The sequence below is a fragment of the Gossypium hirsutum genome, chromosome A11 (genome assembly GCF_007990345.1).
Source record: "Gossypium hirsutum isolate 1008001.06 chromosome A11, Gossypium_hirsutum_v2.1, whole genome shotgun sequence".
In the NCBI taxonomy this organism is placed as follows: domain Eukaryota; kingdom Viridiplantae; phylum Streptophyta; class Magnoliopsida; order Malvales; family Malvaceae; genus Gossypium; species Gossypium hirsutum.
Genome location: NC_053434.1, coordinates 14005791 through 14020654, shown reverse-complemented (window position 1 = coordinate 14020654; position 14864 = coordinate 14005791). Strand labels below are relative to the sequence as shown.

General features: G+C 34.7%; 3 protein-coding genes across 4 annotated transcripts; 2 read left to right on the top strand and 1 right to left on the bottom strand.

Moving 5' to 3' along the window:
- Positions 1-3613: 3613 nt before the first annotated feature.
- Positions 3614-5160, top strand: LOC107912439 (uncharacterized). Its single transcript, XM_016840622.2, has one exon. It carries the CDS (start codon positions 4132-4134, stop codon positions 5050-5052), a length of 921 nt encoding a protein of 306 aa, XP_016696111.1. The 5' UTR covers positions 3614-4131; the 3' UTR covers positions 5053-5160.
- A 1104-nt stretch (positions 5161-6264) lies between these two features.
- On the top strand, positions 6265-7975 carry LOC107912440 (uncharacterized). The gene is made up of 3 exons (XM_016840623.2): positions 6265-6885; positions 7086-7227; positions 7705-7975. The coding sequence occupies exons 1-3, from the start codon at positions 6617-6619 to the stop codon at positions 7786-7788; spliced, it is 495 nt and encodes a 164-aa protein (XP_016696112.1). The 5' UTR covers positions 6265-6616; the 3' UTR covers positions 7789-7975.
- Positions 7976-8016: 41 nt separating this feature from the next.
- Positions 8017-12384, bottom strand: LOC107910950 (F-box protein SKIP17). 2 transcript variants are annotated; one of them, XM_041081125.1, is made up of 13 exons: positions 12001-12384; positions 11736-11911; positions 11180-11374; positions 10979-11089; positions 10459-10544; positions 10267-10388; positions 9939-10003; positions 9762-9834; positions 9604-9666; positions 9452-9516; positions 9298-9372; positions 8888-9159; positions 8017-8492 (listed from the first exon to the last, which is right to left on the bottom strand). In XM_041081125.1, exons 1-12 carry the CDS (start codon positions 12334-12336, stop codon positions 8943-8945), a joined length of 1584 nt encoding a protein of 527 aa, XP_040937059.1. In that variant the 5' UTR covers positions 12337-12384; the 3' UTR covers positions 8017-8492; positions 8888-8942. The 2 variants fall into 2 exon arrangements, with proteins under 2 accessions (XP_040937059.1, XP_016694353.2); XM_016838864.2 differs by having other exon boundaries at positions 8017-8489.
- Positions 12385-14864: the final 2480 nt, after the last annotated feature.

Sequence of the window (14864 nt, the reverse complement as noted above, 5' to 3'; positions counted from 1 at the left end):
ACACCTATCAGTTTGGTATTTGGTTTATTTAAATTATTTGAGTTATTCACATTCAAAAATTCAACTCGATTTGAACTCAAAATTCGATTAACTCGAATTGAATAATTCGAAATTTGAACTTTGTTTTTGAGTTGAATCGAATTTTGCTCACCTCTAGTCTAACTATGCAATTGTTCCCATATTGAGACATAAACTTGATAATTGTTCCCATAGTGGAGGTTGAACTTTAAGGTTTATAAGGAAATATCAAGAATTAACTTGGACAAAAAAAAAAGCTCAAGTCATAATATTAGAACAACTGGCAAGTCCAAGAACTAAAAAGGTTGAGGCCCCAATTTATGAATAATTATCACGAGTCAACCGAATACCAACTCAATTATGAAATTATTAAACTACCCTTACATATTTATAATATATTTATTTCACTAATAACAATTTTTTTAAAAATGGTTACTAAAAAATTTGTCAGAAAATATTTTATATAAATTATCCGAACACTAAAAATCATTTTTCAAAAAATATATTTAATGAAATAAACCCAACCTAAAATATAACATGCAACAGCGGGGCATTTGCAATTGGGATTTGAAATGAGTAGCATTATATCTCATATTCATACGAAGTTGTTGGAATGTTAGCTATCTAGCAAGGATCTGATTCTAAAGAAGTTGTTTTCGAACATTTAATCTTTGGCGTTCTTCTTGGTATCAGATAAGGGTCGGAAAGCTTGGAAAAAAGAGGGGCAGGAAGACCAAAGTCCTGGGACCATATGAAATGATAAACCTTAGACATTTTTATGTACAGGAACAGGATTCACAGACACTAAACAGCTTTCACATGTCAATCTAGCCCCAAAGCTTACAGAGTTTCCTTATTTTTGTTGGGAATTCTTGGTTTTTGTTGCCAAAACTAATATCCTTGGGTTGGTCTACATCGATTCAAAGAAAGACTTAAATAATTGTAGGTAAAAAATCTAAATTTTAATTAAACAGATTATGGGTTGTAAATACTTAATTGATGGACACCTAAAATGCAATACCAAATTGTCAGGGCACCTAATTCCAACATTACTTAATTAAACTTGAAGCTAGTGGACCAAAAATTAAAAAACTATGGGATAGGGGCAGGGGATTTGAGTAAGTTGAAAGAAATAGTCGTTTAGTGGGTGCAAGCTAATATTAAAAAGGAAAAGAAGTAAATCTCAAGTGTCGGTAATTATAGAATATTTTCTCCTTGTTTATGGCTTTAAAAGACGACAAGGAAAAGGTATCATATATTTGGTTAAAAAGAAGCCAAAAACTGGTCCACTCTAGCAGGGCATTGCCAGCCAGGCATCATAAACCATTGCTTGTCTCTACCTTTATATGGTAATATTTGATCCATGTTGAGCAAACTACATTTCAATGTTCACTTTCCTCTTATAGAAAACACATTTAAGTAACTTTCTTGCAGATTCTATATATATATAAAAAAAAATCACTTTTTTTTCTCATCTCAAAAACTCCATTTGCATGCTCCCAGTCAACAGTTACTGCTAATACAAAGTATTAATAAGTTTAGTCACTAAATAAATTGAAACATTCTCTCAAACATATGGGATCAGACAAATTCAAAGCCGCCGCCGTGAGTAATGGGGAGGAGGCTTTTCAGGCAACTTGGATTACACTCTACCACTACCAAACCATTGCTTTGCTTTGATTTGTCGGTCAAACGCCTATGGCAGCTAATAACCAAAACAAAAAAAAAGAAAAAGAAGAAGAAGCAAGCACCACCACCTCTATCTCAATTCAATGCTTGAAAGACTTAAATTCTATATATTAAATGCATTTGGTTAAGTGTTGAAGAACCAACATTACTTTTACTCTTCTTTTGCTTTGCTTGTGTCACCATGCAATGCATTGACCAAAATTTCTCCCCCGATGAGTATTGTAGAGTGGCATGATTTCTTTGGTAACACGCCAACCATCGTATATGCTAATGAGGATAATGAAAAAGGAAAAAAGGAAAGCAATGGTGAAAATACTCATCAATTCAACAATACACGTCATGACCATATTTTGGTTTTGGCTAAAATATTGAAACACTTTGTAGAAATAATTTTTGATAATCAATAAGTAAAAATGAACAACTAAAAAAATTCATAATCAATAAATCTCTAAAATTACCAACAAATTGAAAATGGTTAAGAATAACTAAATTATTTGACTGCAAGAGGCATATCTTGGATTCTTTCACTTTTTGTTAAATAAATCATTATACTTTTATTATATTCAACTAAGGAATGTTCATTTGATTTTGTTTTTAATTAAATCATTTATTTCAAGTAAATTGTTAATTTTTGTTAATAAACTTAAAATTAAAGGAAAATGTATGATTACCAAGTAGTTAGAATAAATAGAAGTGAATTTCCCCCGACATTTAGGTCAAATTCAAATTCTAAAGTTAATATTATTGAAAGGATTTTACTTAAATACTGTTCTCGACAATTAGATAATAACATATGTATTTATACCAAAAATGCAACTTCCAAAACTAGGTATAAGCACAAACAATCTGTTCTTCACCATTCCTATCATTGCAAACACTTGCCTATCCTTACTGCTACACAAAACTCTATTAATTTCAGCATCTAAAAATATTATATAACTTACAAGCTCGACACATAGCTAGTGGCGTATCTGGTTGCTGACAAGTCTCGACCTCCCTAAAATGAAAAATTGTTCATTTAGGTCTTTTAAAAAATTTAAAATTTAAAATTAATAAATATAAAATTGTACTTTTGACTCCCCTAAAAATGATAAAAGTTTGATTTAATTTTTAAAAATTATAAACATATAAACTATTAAAAATTAAAATTTAATTTCGACCTTCCTTAATAAAATTTTCTAACTTTGCCGCACACAGTAAAACATTCTATTACCAACCCAACTCTTCACTTTAAAAAAGCTTAATTATTTAAAAATACAATTGAAGAGATTTTTACAATTATGTTAACCTTTAGTTTTTTTTGTGTGTGAATTACAAAAATATGATAAAATTTTAATAACAACACAATTAACACAATTCGAAATCATGTGATGATAAACCCCTTGATCATGATGCCTATATACAGTTTCATGTTATTAACAGTGTTGGCATTAAATGCTTTGGCAAGCATGCATCTCATAACTGAAAGCCATTCTCATTGAATGCTCAACAACATTACTGGACACACCTTCCCTTATTTTTTTTTTAATCGTGCAAGTATATCTTTTCCCTTCTTTAAATGTTATCCAAGTGTACTCCTCCTTATCTGAGATCTGACGAAGAATGGTTCCACAACCATACAAAAGTTAACCATTAAAGTCAATTGGTGATGTAGATTTTAATTGGATCATTTGTCCTTCTTTTGACCAAGTGGAAGACATGAACCTCATTTATTGTATATTATGGTTTAATTAAACATGTAATTATTTATTGACCCTAACATTTATATACTATGAATTCTTGATGAATAACGCAAACAATAATTTACATTATTAACAACATTTGTAATCTCTTAATTATGGACTAAAACAGGCATGGAGAAAAAGAAGTAGCGAAAAACAAACTTGACAAAGAAGAAAATAGAAAGGAATTGCGAATAAAGGAGAGAAGAGAGAGAGAGAGGGAAAGACAATTTTTTTTATATATCATTTTCGTTTGTGTAATGTTGTATATAAACCCAGCCCTTTTCCAGCAAATACACAGTTCCCATTTTCATTTTTTTAATTATATATTGTTTGGCCGTTTACTCTGCGTTTTTCTTATGTCTCTTTTTTCAGTCTTGGTTTTTGTTTATTGCAATAAAATATTCTCAGCTCTGATGGACTTAAAACAGACTTTGACAGTGGAGCAAATCTAGAGTATTCTTTCTCTCTCTCATTTGTTTACTCCCTTAGGCTGTCCAAAACAGGAAACCCATATCAAACTGAAGCATTGTAAAACTGATTTTTGAAGCTTTCTGGAAGTGGGTTCTTGAGTTCATCCATCAGTGTATCCGAGGTAGTACTATTGTGCTGTTGCTCGTTCTTTTCTTTCTTTCTTTCTTTTTTCTTTTGGTTTAAAAACAGAGGATTAGTAAAAGAGAGTTAAATAAAAAAGTTGCCCTTTATGGTTATTATAATGAGGGACTTTCCTTCTTGTTTTGGTGAAAGCGGTGTTCAAGTAGCTTATTCATCATCTTCAAGTGCAGCTAAAGCTGCTCAAAACTTGGTTACTTGTGTTTATCAGTTTCAATTACACGGTCGATCGTGTTTAATCACGGTTACATGGACCAAGAATCTGATGGGTCAAGGCCTTGGTGTTGCTATTGATGATTCAGCCAATCAATGTTTGTGTAAAGTTGACATAAAGCCCTGGTTGTTCTCTAAGAGAAAAGGATCGAAGACTATAGATGTAGATTCTGGTAAAATTGATATATGTTGGGACTTGTCTAATGCTAGATTTGGTTCCGGGCCAGAACCAGTTGAAGGGTTTTACCTGGCTGTTGCATTTGACCAGGAAATGGTGCTGCATCTTGGAGATTTGAAGAAGGAAGCATCTAAGAAGATTAACATTAGCAGTACTCCTCTTAGTTCCGATGCTGTTTTCATTGCAAAAAGAGAGCATATTTTTGGGAAGAAGTTTTATGGTGCCAAGGCTCAGTTTTGTGACAAGGGACCTATTCACGATGTTGTAATCGAGTGCGACCCCTTCGATCTTAAGGATCCATGCCTTGTTATCCGCATTGATAGTAAAACAGTGATGCAGGTGAAGCGGCTCAAGTGGAAGTTCCGCGGCAACCATACCATTTTGGTGGATGGACTTCCGGTGGAAGTGTTCTGGGATGTGCACAACTGGCTATTTGGCAATGCTATGGGCAATGCTGTTTTCATGTTTCAAAGTTGCATCTCTGCAGAGAAGTTGTGGACTGGCGACTCTGCATTTGATCCATCTCTATTGACATGGTCTTCCTCTCAAAAGCTTAAAGATCATCACCAAGTACAGGGTCTTGGCTTTTCATTAATATTGTATGCTTGGAAGCATGAATAGAAGTGTAATTTTTTTTTCTCACTAGTGAGATGTAGAAAATACCTTCTACTATGATTTTTCATTGATGGGATTGAAATATGGTACATGCAACATAAGAGTTGTGGTTAATTTGTTTGTCTCAGTTCTTCCTCATTACATTATGTCATATTAACAGCATAAACCAATTACTCTGGTTGGTTTCGAATTAGCGGTTTAATTTCTAGGGAGAATTGTTATATGGACTAATGCAGCAATCAGTTTCTGCTAATGCAAATGGCAGAAGCATTGATGTATGACCCTGCTTGCTCTTTCCCGACAACGATGTTTGGAAGAGGCATGAACTCTGTTGTTGAAGCCATATGAATCCACGAAATGAAGGCCACGGCAGTCGGGATAGATGCACGACGTTAATGAGAGCATGGAACAGGTGTGCTTTATTTTATTTTATCATTTTTATGAAGTTTTATAAAAAAAAGAAAAATGTAAGAGGAAAATCGAAATCTTTATAGCAGTGATAGAGCTAAGCAAATGAAACCTTTAGTTTCATGAATCATGATACTATGCTAAAAGTACTTGCTAACATAATTATAAAACTCAGGTCCGTGATAATATGTTAAATATTCTGCCATATCTTCATATCTGCCCAGTAGGTGGATCTTATTAATCTATCATATACTTAAGCAGCTTACAGGAGACTATCTAATAGTGCATTCGAAGTGGAACACAATCTACAGAAAATGTGGGAAGATTGTGCTTACTGTGCATGATAGATGTATATCTACTGAAACCCCCTTCATTGGTCATGCATAATAATTGCCTATACAGGGTGGTGAATTTACTTGCTTTCGACCACTATGTAAAGAAGTCGGTGTAATTGCTAAGGCTGGACATCTATTTCAATATTTAAGGTTTTACGATCCCCATTTTAATGCCCCACCATGCATTGGAGAAGTGGATGTAGCTAAGAAGCAATAAGCCCTTTGCTTGTTCCTATACTGTTCCCAAATGTTGTCAAATCCTGCATTAGTGGATGTTAGCAGTTGTATGTCCATATTCCAATATAATTTAACTGTTCGAGGGAGTCTTAAAAGGACAGAAAGAAAGACCCTATAATAAGTGTTTGGCATGTTCATAAGATCCTAGATTGAAAGCTAAAACAAGTAGTGCTATAATTACTTGTCTGGATTGGATGTTCCATATTGCAGCAGTCCAGGTCCAGGCAGAGAGTAGTGTAGTTTCCCAATTTTACCAGTTGGCTACCGTTTCAATGAATTCAAAAAGGTCAACTGATTCATGCTACAATCTATACTAATGAAGAAACATATGCTATAATACAATCACAAAACGACACCGTTGAAAGGGTAATACCTTTCATCATAACAAAAATCATGATGTAACGCAAAAACAAAATTAACTTCCTTCGGTTGTTTTGCCAAAAAGAAAATAAAAAATCCAACAGGTTGAGTCTTGAGACCAGTTAAACGGCGTCGTTCTTCTCTTTTCTCTTTTTTCATTTTGTAAGACTAAATAAAAAATTGTCCCAGGCAAAAGGGCAGGACTTTCAGTTGTCTTGTCTCCGAAAAACATGGGAACTCTATCATCTCTGTTCCCCCTCTCACTCTCTGCTGTCCCAAAACCTCTCAGTAAATTTGCCCCGAAAACCCACCTTATTTTCTTTGTTGCTTCCACTTCAAAGCTTCGATCCAAAACAGTGGCCTTCGGGGGGAATCCACCCGACCCCAAACAGAAAGAATATCTATTCTTGGACGAAAACGGTGTCGTCGAAGACATTGATGGTTATCTTAACAACCTCTCTCTCGAGTACGAGTCAGTTTGGGACACGAAGCCTTCATGGTCAGCTTTTCTTATTATGTTACTTTTTCTTTTTCAATTGTCATTTTATAAATTTGGGTTTTTTTCTGGGTTGTTCTTTTTGTTACTGAGCGACAATTATTCCTAATAAGAAGCTGATCTTTATGTTTCTTATCAAGGCTGCCATTGGTTTTGCATCTGTTCTTGTTTAGTCTGATGTTTCCCTTCCATTTGGTTGCTAGGTGTCAACCATGGACGATTACCCTTACTGGATTGTTGGTGATTGCCTGTAGTTGGCTAATTTTACGTTCACTTGTGGTCACAGCTTTTGCCACATTGGGGATATGCACATGGTGGTACATCTTTCTATATTCTTATCCTAAGGTGCACATTCTTGATTCTACTTGGAATTATAGTTTCTTTCCCTTATCATCATATGAGCAAAAAATAAATAAATAAATTAAATTTTGTAGATATTTCGATAGAACGCAAGTTACTGACAAATTGTCTTCCCAGTTTGGTTGTCCTTTATTGATGAAGTTTCTTGCAGTTGAACTAGAACAAAACATCTTTTAGAATTAAACCTATAAAGATTAAAGCCTGGTTAAGCCAAGATCTACTGACTACATCTTAGAAAAGAAGTTTTTTTTTTTTTTTTTTTTTAAATATGGAAATGCCTATGGTTTTGACTTCTAAATCTGAGGCATCATTGGAAATTTGGCGAAATTTACAAACAATGGGTTGCCTGGACTTGTTAAGAGCTTTAGTCATGCACATGTATACTGTATATTCTACTTGTCGGAGCTTTTATGTTTTGTTACGGGAAAACACGAAAATTTTAAACCTTTATTTTTATGTCAGGCTTATATGGAAATGATAGCCGAGCGACGAGAGAGGGTGGAGAATGGTGTAGAAGATACATTTGGAATGAGCAAGAATCAATGATTCCCCAGATTCTCTGCTTGTATGTATGTAGATGTTCCATTTATGGTTTATTGAATCAAGGTGCTAGTTAACATCAAGCCCTAATCATTACTATTTTTTAAAATTTATTTGCTTAAAAAATCATGACATTTACAAGATTGATATTGTTGTGATAAATAATAAATGTTTAAAAGTTTTTATACGACAATTAGAGAGAGCTCATAAACCATAGAGGTGTTGAGATGATGGTAACTGTGACAACTGACGAGGAGCAATTATAGGCTGACCAAAAGTAAAAATGGTTTGCTACAGCCTAGAAAGAGAATCGAAAGATTTATCCAATCCATTTCGCTTTGCCATCTACAAATTCCTTTCGGCAATTGGCGAAACAAACATTTCAACAAAGGCCACATTCCATACAAATTTCAACAGCAAGAGCTTGAGCGTGGACTGCCCTTGCCCGCTTCCATCATCTACTTACGTTTATAGCTGCTGTTGAAGTAGCGGGTACAAAGAGGGGGAACAAAAGGTCCCCAGAGGCTTTAGCCTTTTCTTTTATGATGATAACAAACTCAGTGAAGTGGATGAAAGCAGCATCGGCTATGTCAGCAGCATCGGATTATCATAAAGGACAATAAGGATGATATACTGCCGCTCACAAGTCACAATGCAATTCGTATTTTGTCCACCTGTTCAGCTTCCACCCTGAAAAAGCCTCCCTCCTGCTAAAAAACACACCTTGTCAAAACAGACATTCATTCAATTTACAGGAACATCACTATTTCCTATATCATTCTTTTGTATTCTTTAATACCCAGAAATTCTCCCCCTAATATCAAGAGTTACTATGAGTCAACATCTAGCAGTTTCAGTTTGATAGACGACTTTGTCAAGCATCAATACTCTTCTCATTGATAGGCAAACGTTGTCAACCATGATAATTTCAGAATATAAACCATTCCTAGTTGTCAACAAGCAAATCTATAAAATCTGTTGTTCATGAACATGGAAGCATCAATACTCTTCCCAATGGTGAGAAAGAAATATGAGAAGTATTTGGCAAAGCTAAACAATCTATCAACTAGCTGGTTAATCATTTTCAAAATCTAAAGGAGATTACCAATGCCAGTTATTTAGTGACAGCAAATTTCATCCCGCTTAGCATGGCAGTTCTTCTAGACAACCAGAAAATCCACCTCATCTGAGCTTTCCTCATAAATTACAAAACCCGAAACTTGATACTCCTCATTACCACTACCCTGATCACTATTATAGCTGCTCTCTGATGAACTCATAAGCAATGAACCATCAGATGTATGACTACTCAGTTGGGATGGCAGACTGATTTCACTGTTAACATCACTATCAAACATGTGGTCTATGTCAATATAGCTGCAAGGACAAAGAAACCCAAGTCAAAATCAAATTTCATTTCCCAGCACCTTTCAAGTTATCTTAAAATATTTATTTCAGAACAAAAACACTAAGAAAATGAAGTAACCACTAAATTAGTTTAAGGATAGACCATACCATCCTTCTGATGGAAACTCGGCCAGCAAACAAATATTTGGTCTTACTTCCAAAACCTGCTTTAAGGGAATAATGCTGCAGAATACACAACATTGGATATTAGTAAAACATAAAGCAATATCAGCAGTTTAGCAGTCTCACAGAATTTATTTACCTCGAGTTGTAAGATCTCTGATACCAGTCACCTTCAGAAGCTAAACCTTCCCTATTAGATATGTCCTACGGGATGGAGGTAGCCAGAGTCAAAACCAGATTCAGCATCAAAATGGATTATGGAAATGCTAGTCACCTATCAATTTTACTCACAAGATATCGAAGGAACTTAAAATCTCCTGCAAGAACTGCTGTCAAGAACCGAGCAACTTCCACCTGCACATGAGAAGTCAGACAGGAGAGAGACAGACTGAGACAGAAGGGAAGCTTCGCTCTAGGGGAAGAGGTAGGAGGTTAGGTTCAGACCTCACCTCTTTGAGATGCATGCAGTCCCTTAAAATTAAAACCTCTAGTAGATTCCCACCAAAGCCACTTCCCAAATTCCTGATTAAAAGTAGAACAAAAATCTCATAATGCACAAAAGGTAAGTTGCAAAAACAGGATGTAAAAGGATTTTCCTAGGTAGGGTTGAAAAGAGCTGCATGGACCTCAAAAATGTTCCGCTGATCGAGTAAGAAGTTGAAAAATCAGCATATTTAAGTTTCCGGAATCCCTGCAAGTAATATGAAGGATTAAACTTCTCAATTTACATTCAGATCAAATTTATAACAAATATTTAAGACCATTGCTCATTGCAACATAATCAAATAAAATCACAACTCTACCAGGCATACAACACCCACTCGACCAGAAGTCAAGATATTTATGCAACCCGACCCTTCCTAATACCTTCAAATCATTGAGATTATATGTCAATCACAACTTAGCAACTCTGGCCAAAAAAAAAAAACTTAACAACATAAAACAAGTGCATACCTTAACAAGAATGCGAACTTTATAATCCTGAAGTTTAAAACCTCTCAGCGACAAAGAAGAAATATTAGGACAATTGTTCACCAAATCCACACATGTCGGCGATTTCAAGCTGTCATCCCTTCCTGCATTATCATGAACTTTGAGCAGGTGTGTTAGAGCACTTAAAGACACACTCATGAAGAGAGTCCATACCTGTTTTAGAAGACTCGAAGAATAAACGCTCTATCAAGTGACAATTTGAGCTCACTGATATCAGAGTTTGCCTCAGCTCAACATGACTGCATCAAAAGGAGGGTGATTGAACAAATTTGAAAGTTAAACAAAGAAGAAAAAAAAAGAATCAGCTACTCTGCTAAAACAATACTGGTATCACAAATAATTGCAAAACAAATTGCATTAAAACTAACAAAACACAAGGATAGAAGTACTTCTTTAATTAATACAGAATGTTACATTTAGTATTGATATCAGTATGCATATTTATGTTTGTGCACATGGAAAATCAATCTTTTTGTGACTGTTTTTTTCTTTGATTTGTCGTTCCATATTTTTCCATATGTAGGAACAACTTTAAAGTTGTAAGTTTTTACCGCTTGTTATATCATCCAGCTGCTATAGCGCCATACTGCATGCTCAAGCCAACAGAGAAGAAAGGAAAAGGCAAAACGGTAGGGCTGAGAAATGTAAAACCAGCTTAAATAGAGACACTTACAGGCCAACAATTTCCAAATCAAGTAAAGAAGGGCAAGCAGCTAATGCCACACAAAATGATGCATTGTCCATTCTTTCAATATTGTAAAGATGCAACCTCCTCAAAAGAGTCCTTACAAATGAAAATACCAAATGATAAGAACAAAATGAACTTATTACATAAATCACATTCTAAACAAGAAGTCAATGCATTCAACCATACCCAGCGGCACCATTGTCCCCACTTAATGGGTATAAGCAGGACCTTGTAAGAACAGATGATTCCTTCCCTTGCCTGGTCTTTTTGTCGTTCCAAGAAAAGCTAGATACATCTACAGAATTCCTGATGCTATAAACCAATGGTTGGCAGGAACCAGGAGACGACGTTGGGCCAGGTACAATTCCAAGCTTAAGAGATCTAAACAACCATTCAAAACATGGTAAGTAAGAAGAAATATAGCAAAATAAACAACCACATTTAAATACAAATCAACTAGCTAATACTAAGTCACATTAATCTTTTTTCATAATATATAATATAAAGGAAATGGCAAGAACAACTTCTGAGTTACTAATTAATGAACTCTGTAAAAATATTTTCAATATGTCAAAGACCATTTTTTTTTATAGAAAGTATGTCAAGACTGAAGATATTATAAGCGATAACAACACTTTTTTGCAACGAAAAAGGTAACTTAAGTATCGGTTTAAGATCCTGTATTTATTACTTAATTTAAATGTTGAATTGCAATAGCGAAAAAAATGGAAGGAAATCTTACCGGAACGATTTTCCGGCTCGTTGGATCATGGTGGAGACAACGGCATTATTAACCTTAGGCACGACAGTGGTGAGGTCAATATTGGCATAGCACAAAGGATCCATGGCACACTTGTTAAACATCGAACACGTTGCCGCGGCGTAACAAAGACTCTGCGAATCTAACATCGAAAACACCTGCAATAAAAAATCACGAAAAAAGGAAATCAAAGCCGTCGATGAAAAAATGTGGAAGAAGACGGTATTTACCTTGATGGGGTATTTACCTTGATGGTGAGATCAGGAGGGAGGGCCCAGGCGATGGAGTTATGAAGCGAAGCACGTTTCCGAGCAGAGCGATTGGCGGCACGGAGGAGAAGGGAACCGAGATTGTGAGCACGATCGATCAGGAGAGACTGATCAGCGTCGGAAGGAGCAGATTCGAGGAGGCGGTCGAAGGAAAGGTCGAGGGAAACAGGAGGAGAGGAATCGGAGAGAGAAAGGAAAGAGAGGAGGAGGTTGTCCATCTGAGAGAAGGAAGAAGGAAGCATAGGGTTTTCGGCGGAAGAAGGACAAGGGCGTTTGGCCATGGAACTTGTTGAAGGGTGGAGGAGGGTATCCATAGCGAGTGGTGGTGGATGTAGGGGAGAGAGAGAAAAGAAGGTTGAGTAGCATTGGTGAATCTTTTTTTAAAGGTGATAGATTGAGCGGAGGGTAGGATTGGATGACACGTGGCGCTTTACGTGGGAGGATTTCTGGGTTATAATGTTTTTGGATGGTGGATGTACCACCGTGTGTGTATTTGTCATGGATCAGACTAAAAATGTTGAAGGGTCGGGTCGGGTCGGGTCGGGTTCATATCAGATCCAAGGTATATAAATTAAAATTTTTAAGTTTAGATTTGCTCGGTTCAAAAATAGGTTTATTTTTATTTAAACTCAATTTAATTTAAAAATAGTAAATTTGGGTTCGACCCGATTCATCTATATTTGATTAATTTAAGAAAGGTAAATTTAGGTTCGACTCGGTTCATCTATATTTGATTTTTAATATTAATTTTTATTTTAAAATGAAATTTTTTAAAAAATATATAATACACTAAAGTTAAAATAAAAACTTTCTAACACATTAAAAGATATTTATATTAAAAACGATACCATAAATATAATAAATATTTTATTATATTAAAAAACACAAATAAATATAATAAATGTTTTAGTTATTTAGTTGGGTAAGTTTTTTTTTTTAGGTTTTGCTTAATGGGTTTAATTGTTATTGTATTAGTGATTTAATATAAATATAAATATATATATATAATTATTACTTAATAGATATAAGTAATTTAATTATTTTTATAACATAATATATTTTGGTCGAGATGAGCTCAGGCTAAAAAAATCTTGCCCAATGCCCGACCCATATAGAAAACAGGCCTTAAAATTTACCTAAGCCCTTTTTTCGGGTGTCACACCTCGAAATATTAAGTTTAAGTTGGAATGGTGATTTTGGATACTAAGTTGAAAAACTTACAAATTGATTGGGCTCTAATGCAAATAAGAGAGATTTGCGAACTAGTTGTGGAAAGATTGGATTTCAACTACAGTTCGATTACATTTGAACTAGAAAGTTTCTTAGTGGGAGACATGATGATTATGGATATATACACTTGGTTGTTGAATTGATACCAGTGAAGAAAGTGTGGGAGTATTATATAAGAGAGAGAGAGAGACGTTGTTCTCCAGGCTATTATTTCATTTTTCTAATCTTCTTTCATCTTCTTCTCTTGTCTGTTCTGGAAGAAAGAAGGGTTGAAGAGCATTATGAATGGAGGGAAGAGACTGAAGTGTGAGCCTAAGAAACTGGAAATTTTGTAAGCTAGTAAGTTTCCTAATCTCTTCATATGAACGGATATAAGAAAAGGAAAGAAAGTTAAGGATTTCAGTTATCCATCAATTTTATTCTTTTTGGATAAGATTGTGGATAATCATTTAAATGACATTTGCTTGCAAACAAAGTATGGTTCTTATAATAATGAATTATCTTTGTTGGAAATTCTGAAATGGTTGATGTTTTGTAAGTCGGAGGCTCGGGTAGTAAGGGAAAAGTTAAGTAGATGAATTTGGCGTTGACCTTTAGGTGAGTTCCAGAACTCAGGTCTTAAATGGTTGTTTATGTATTTTTAGTATTGTGTGCTGGGTATGTCTAAGTGAATGTTGTGTAAATGATGAGTTACTCTACAACTTTGTATAGATATGAAAATGCATAATTGGTTTTAAGTTTAACCATGTTGAATAGATGAAACGTTTCGCGTAATCTATATTGTGCATAAACAATAGTATCGGTTGATTGCTTGTGTATGAAATGCATGTGCATGAATTATACGGAGTTGTGGAGGTTTGTCGAAGTGCAATTAGGATGGGAGGAGTAATAGAGAAAGAGAATATGATATGTTATAAGTTTTTCCTCTAATATGGCATGTGAATGCAAACCGAGATTGGTGAATGACCTCAACTTTATGGGGAACACTTATGTGTTCAAATTAACAATGAGGATTTACGAAGGTTTAAGCAAATTGTACGGAGAAAGTTGCACACTAGCATATGAAAGCCCATTACAGGTAGTATATAAGAGCCCTTTAAGGGTGGTAAAAGTCTCTGTGATGTAACACCTATTCCTCGGTTCAGTCGCCAGACTCGAGCTATGGAATGTTATAGTCACAACTGGAACAAAACGCATCCAGTTCATAACGATTTTCAAATAAACATAGAATACTTCACAAATACAAAATTAATACTCAAATTAAACATAAATCATACAATCCAAGCGAATTCAATTCATAAACACCAAATACAACATTTCCAAGGCCTTATACGAGCTTACTGCTCCAGTATCACCTATAATTCAATTAGGACTAATTTGCAACGTTCCCAAAATTACAGATCAATTATATCATAAATAAATCCTTCAAATAATCATTCATGTCATAAACACTGAATTTTTATGATATATAATTAGATTCGACTCTTATTCTAACTTACGAAAACTCTTAAGTTTACTCGAGCACAAATAAAGATAAAATTTAAACATTTTTTTAAAGTTAAAAGACAAGTATGAAAAACATATGTCACGTGGCCGTGGACCCAGGCCGTGT

Excerpts from the sequence above, each read along its gene's own strand:
- LOC107912440 (XM_016840623.2), top strand. The coding sequence starts at position 6,617 with ATGGGAACTCTATCATCTCTGTTCCCCCTCTCACTCTCTGCTGTCCCA. Across the intron at positions 6,886-7,085 it reads TGGGACACGAAGCCTTCATG|GTGTCAACCATGGACGATTA; the intron begins GTCAGCTTTTCT and ends TTTGGTTGCTAG. Across the intron at positions 7,228-7,704 it reads TTCTATATTCTTATCCTAAG|GCTTATATGGAAATGATAGC; the intron begins GTGCACATTCTT and ends TTTTTATGTCAG.
- LOC107912439 (XM_016840622.2), top strand. The coding sequence starts at position 4,132 with ATGGTTATTATAATGAGGGACTTTCCTTCTTGTTTTGGTGAAAGCGGT.
- LOC107910950 (XM_041081125.1), bottom strand. The coding sequence starts at position 12,336 with ATGGATACCCTCCTCCACCCTTCAACAAGTTCCATGGCCAAACGCCCT. Across the intron at positions 10,389-10,458 it reads CTTCGAGTCTTCTAAAACAG|GAAGGGATGACAGCTTGAAA; the intron begins GTATGGACTCTC and ends ATGATAATGCAG. Across the intron at positions 9,835-9,938 it reads ATCAGCGGAACATTTTTGAG|GAATTTGGGAAGTGGCTTTG; the intron begins GTCCATGCAGCT and ends ACTTTTAATCAG.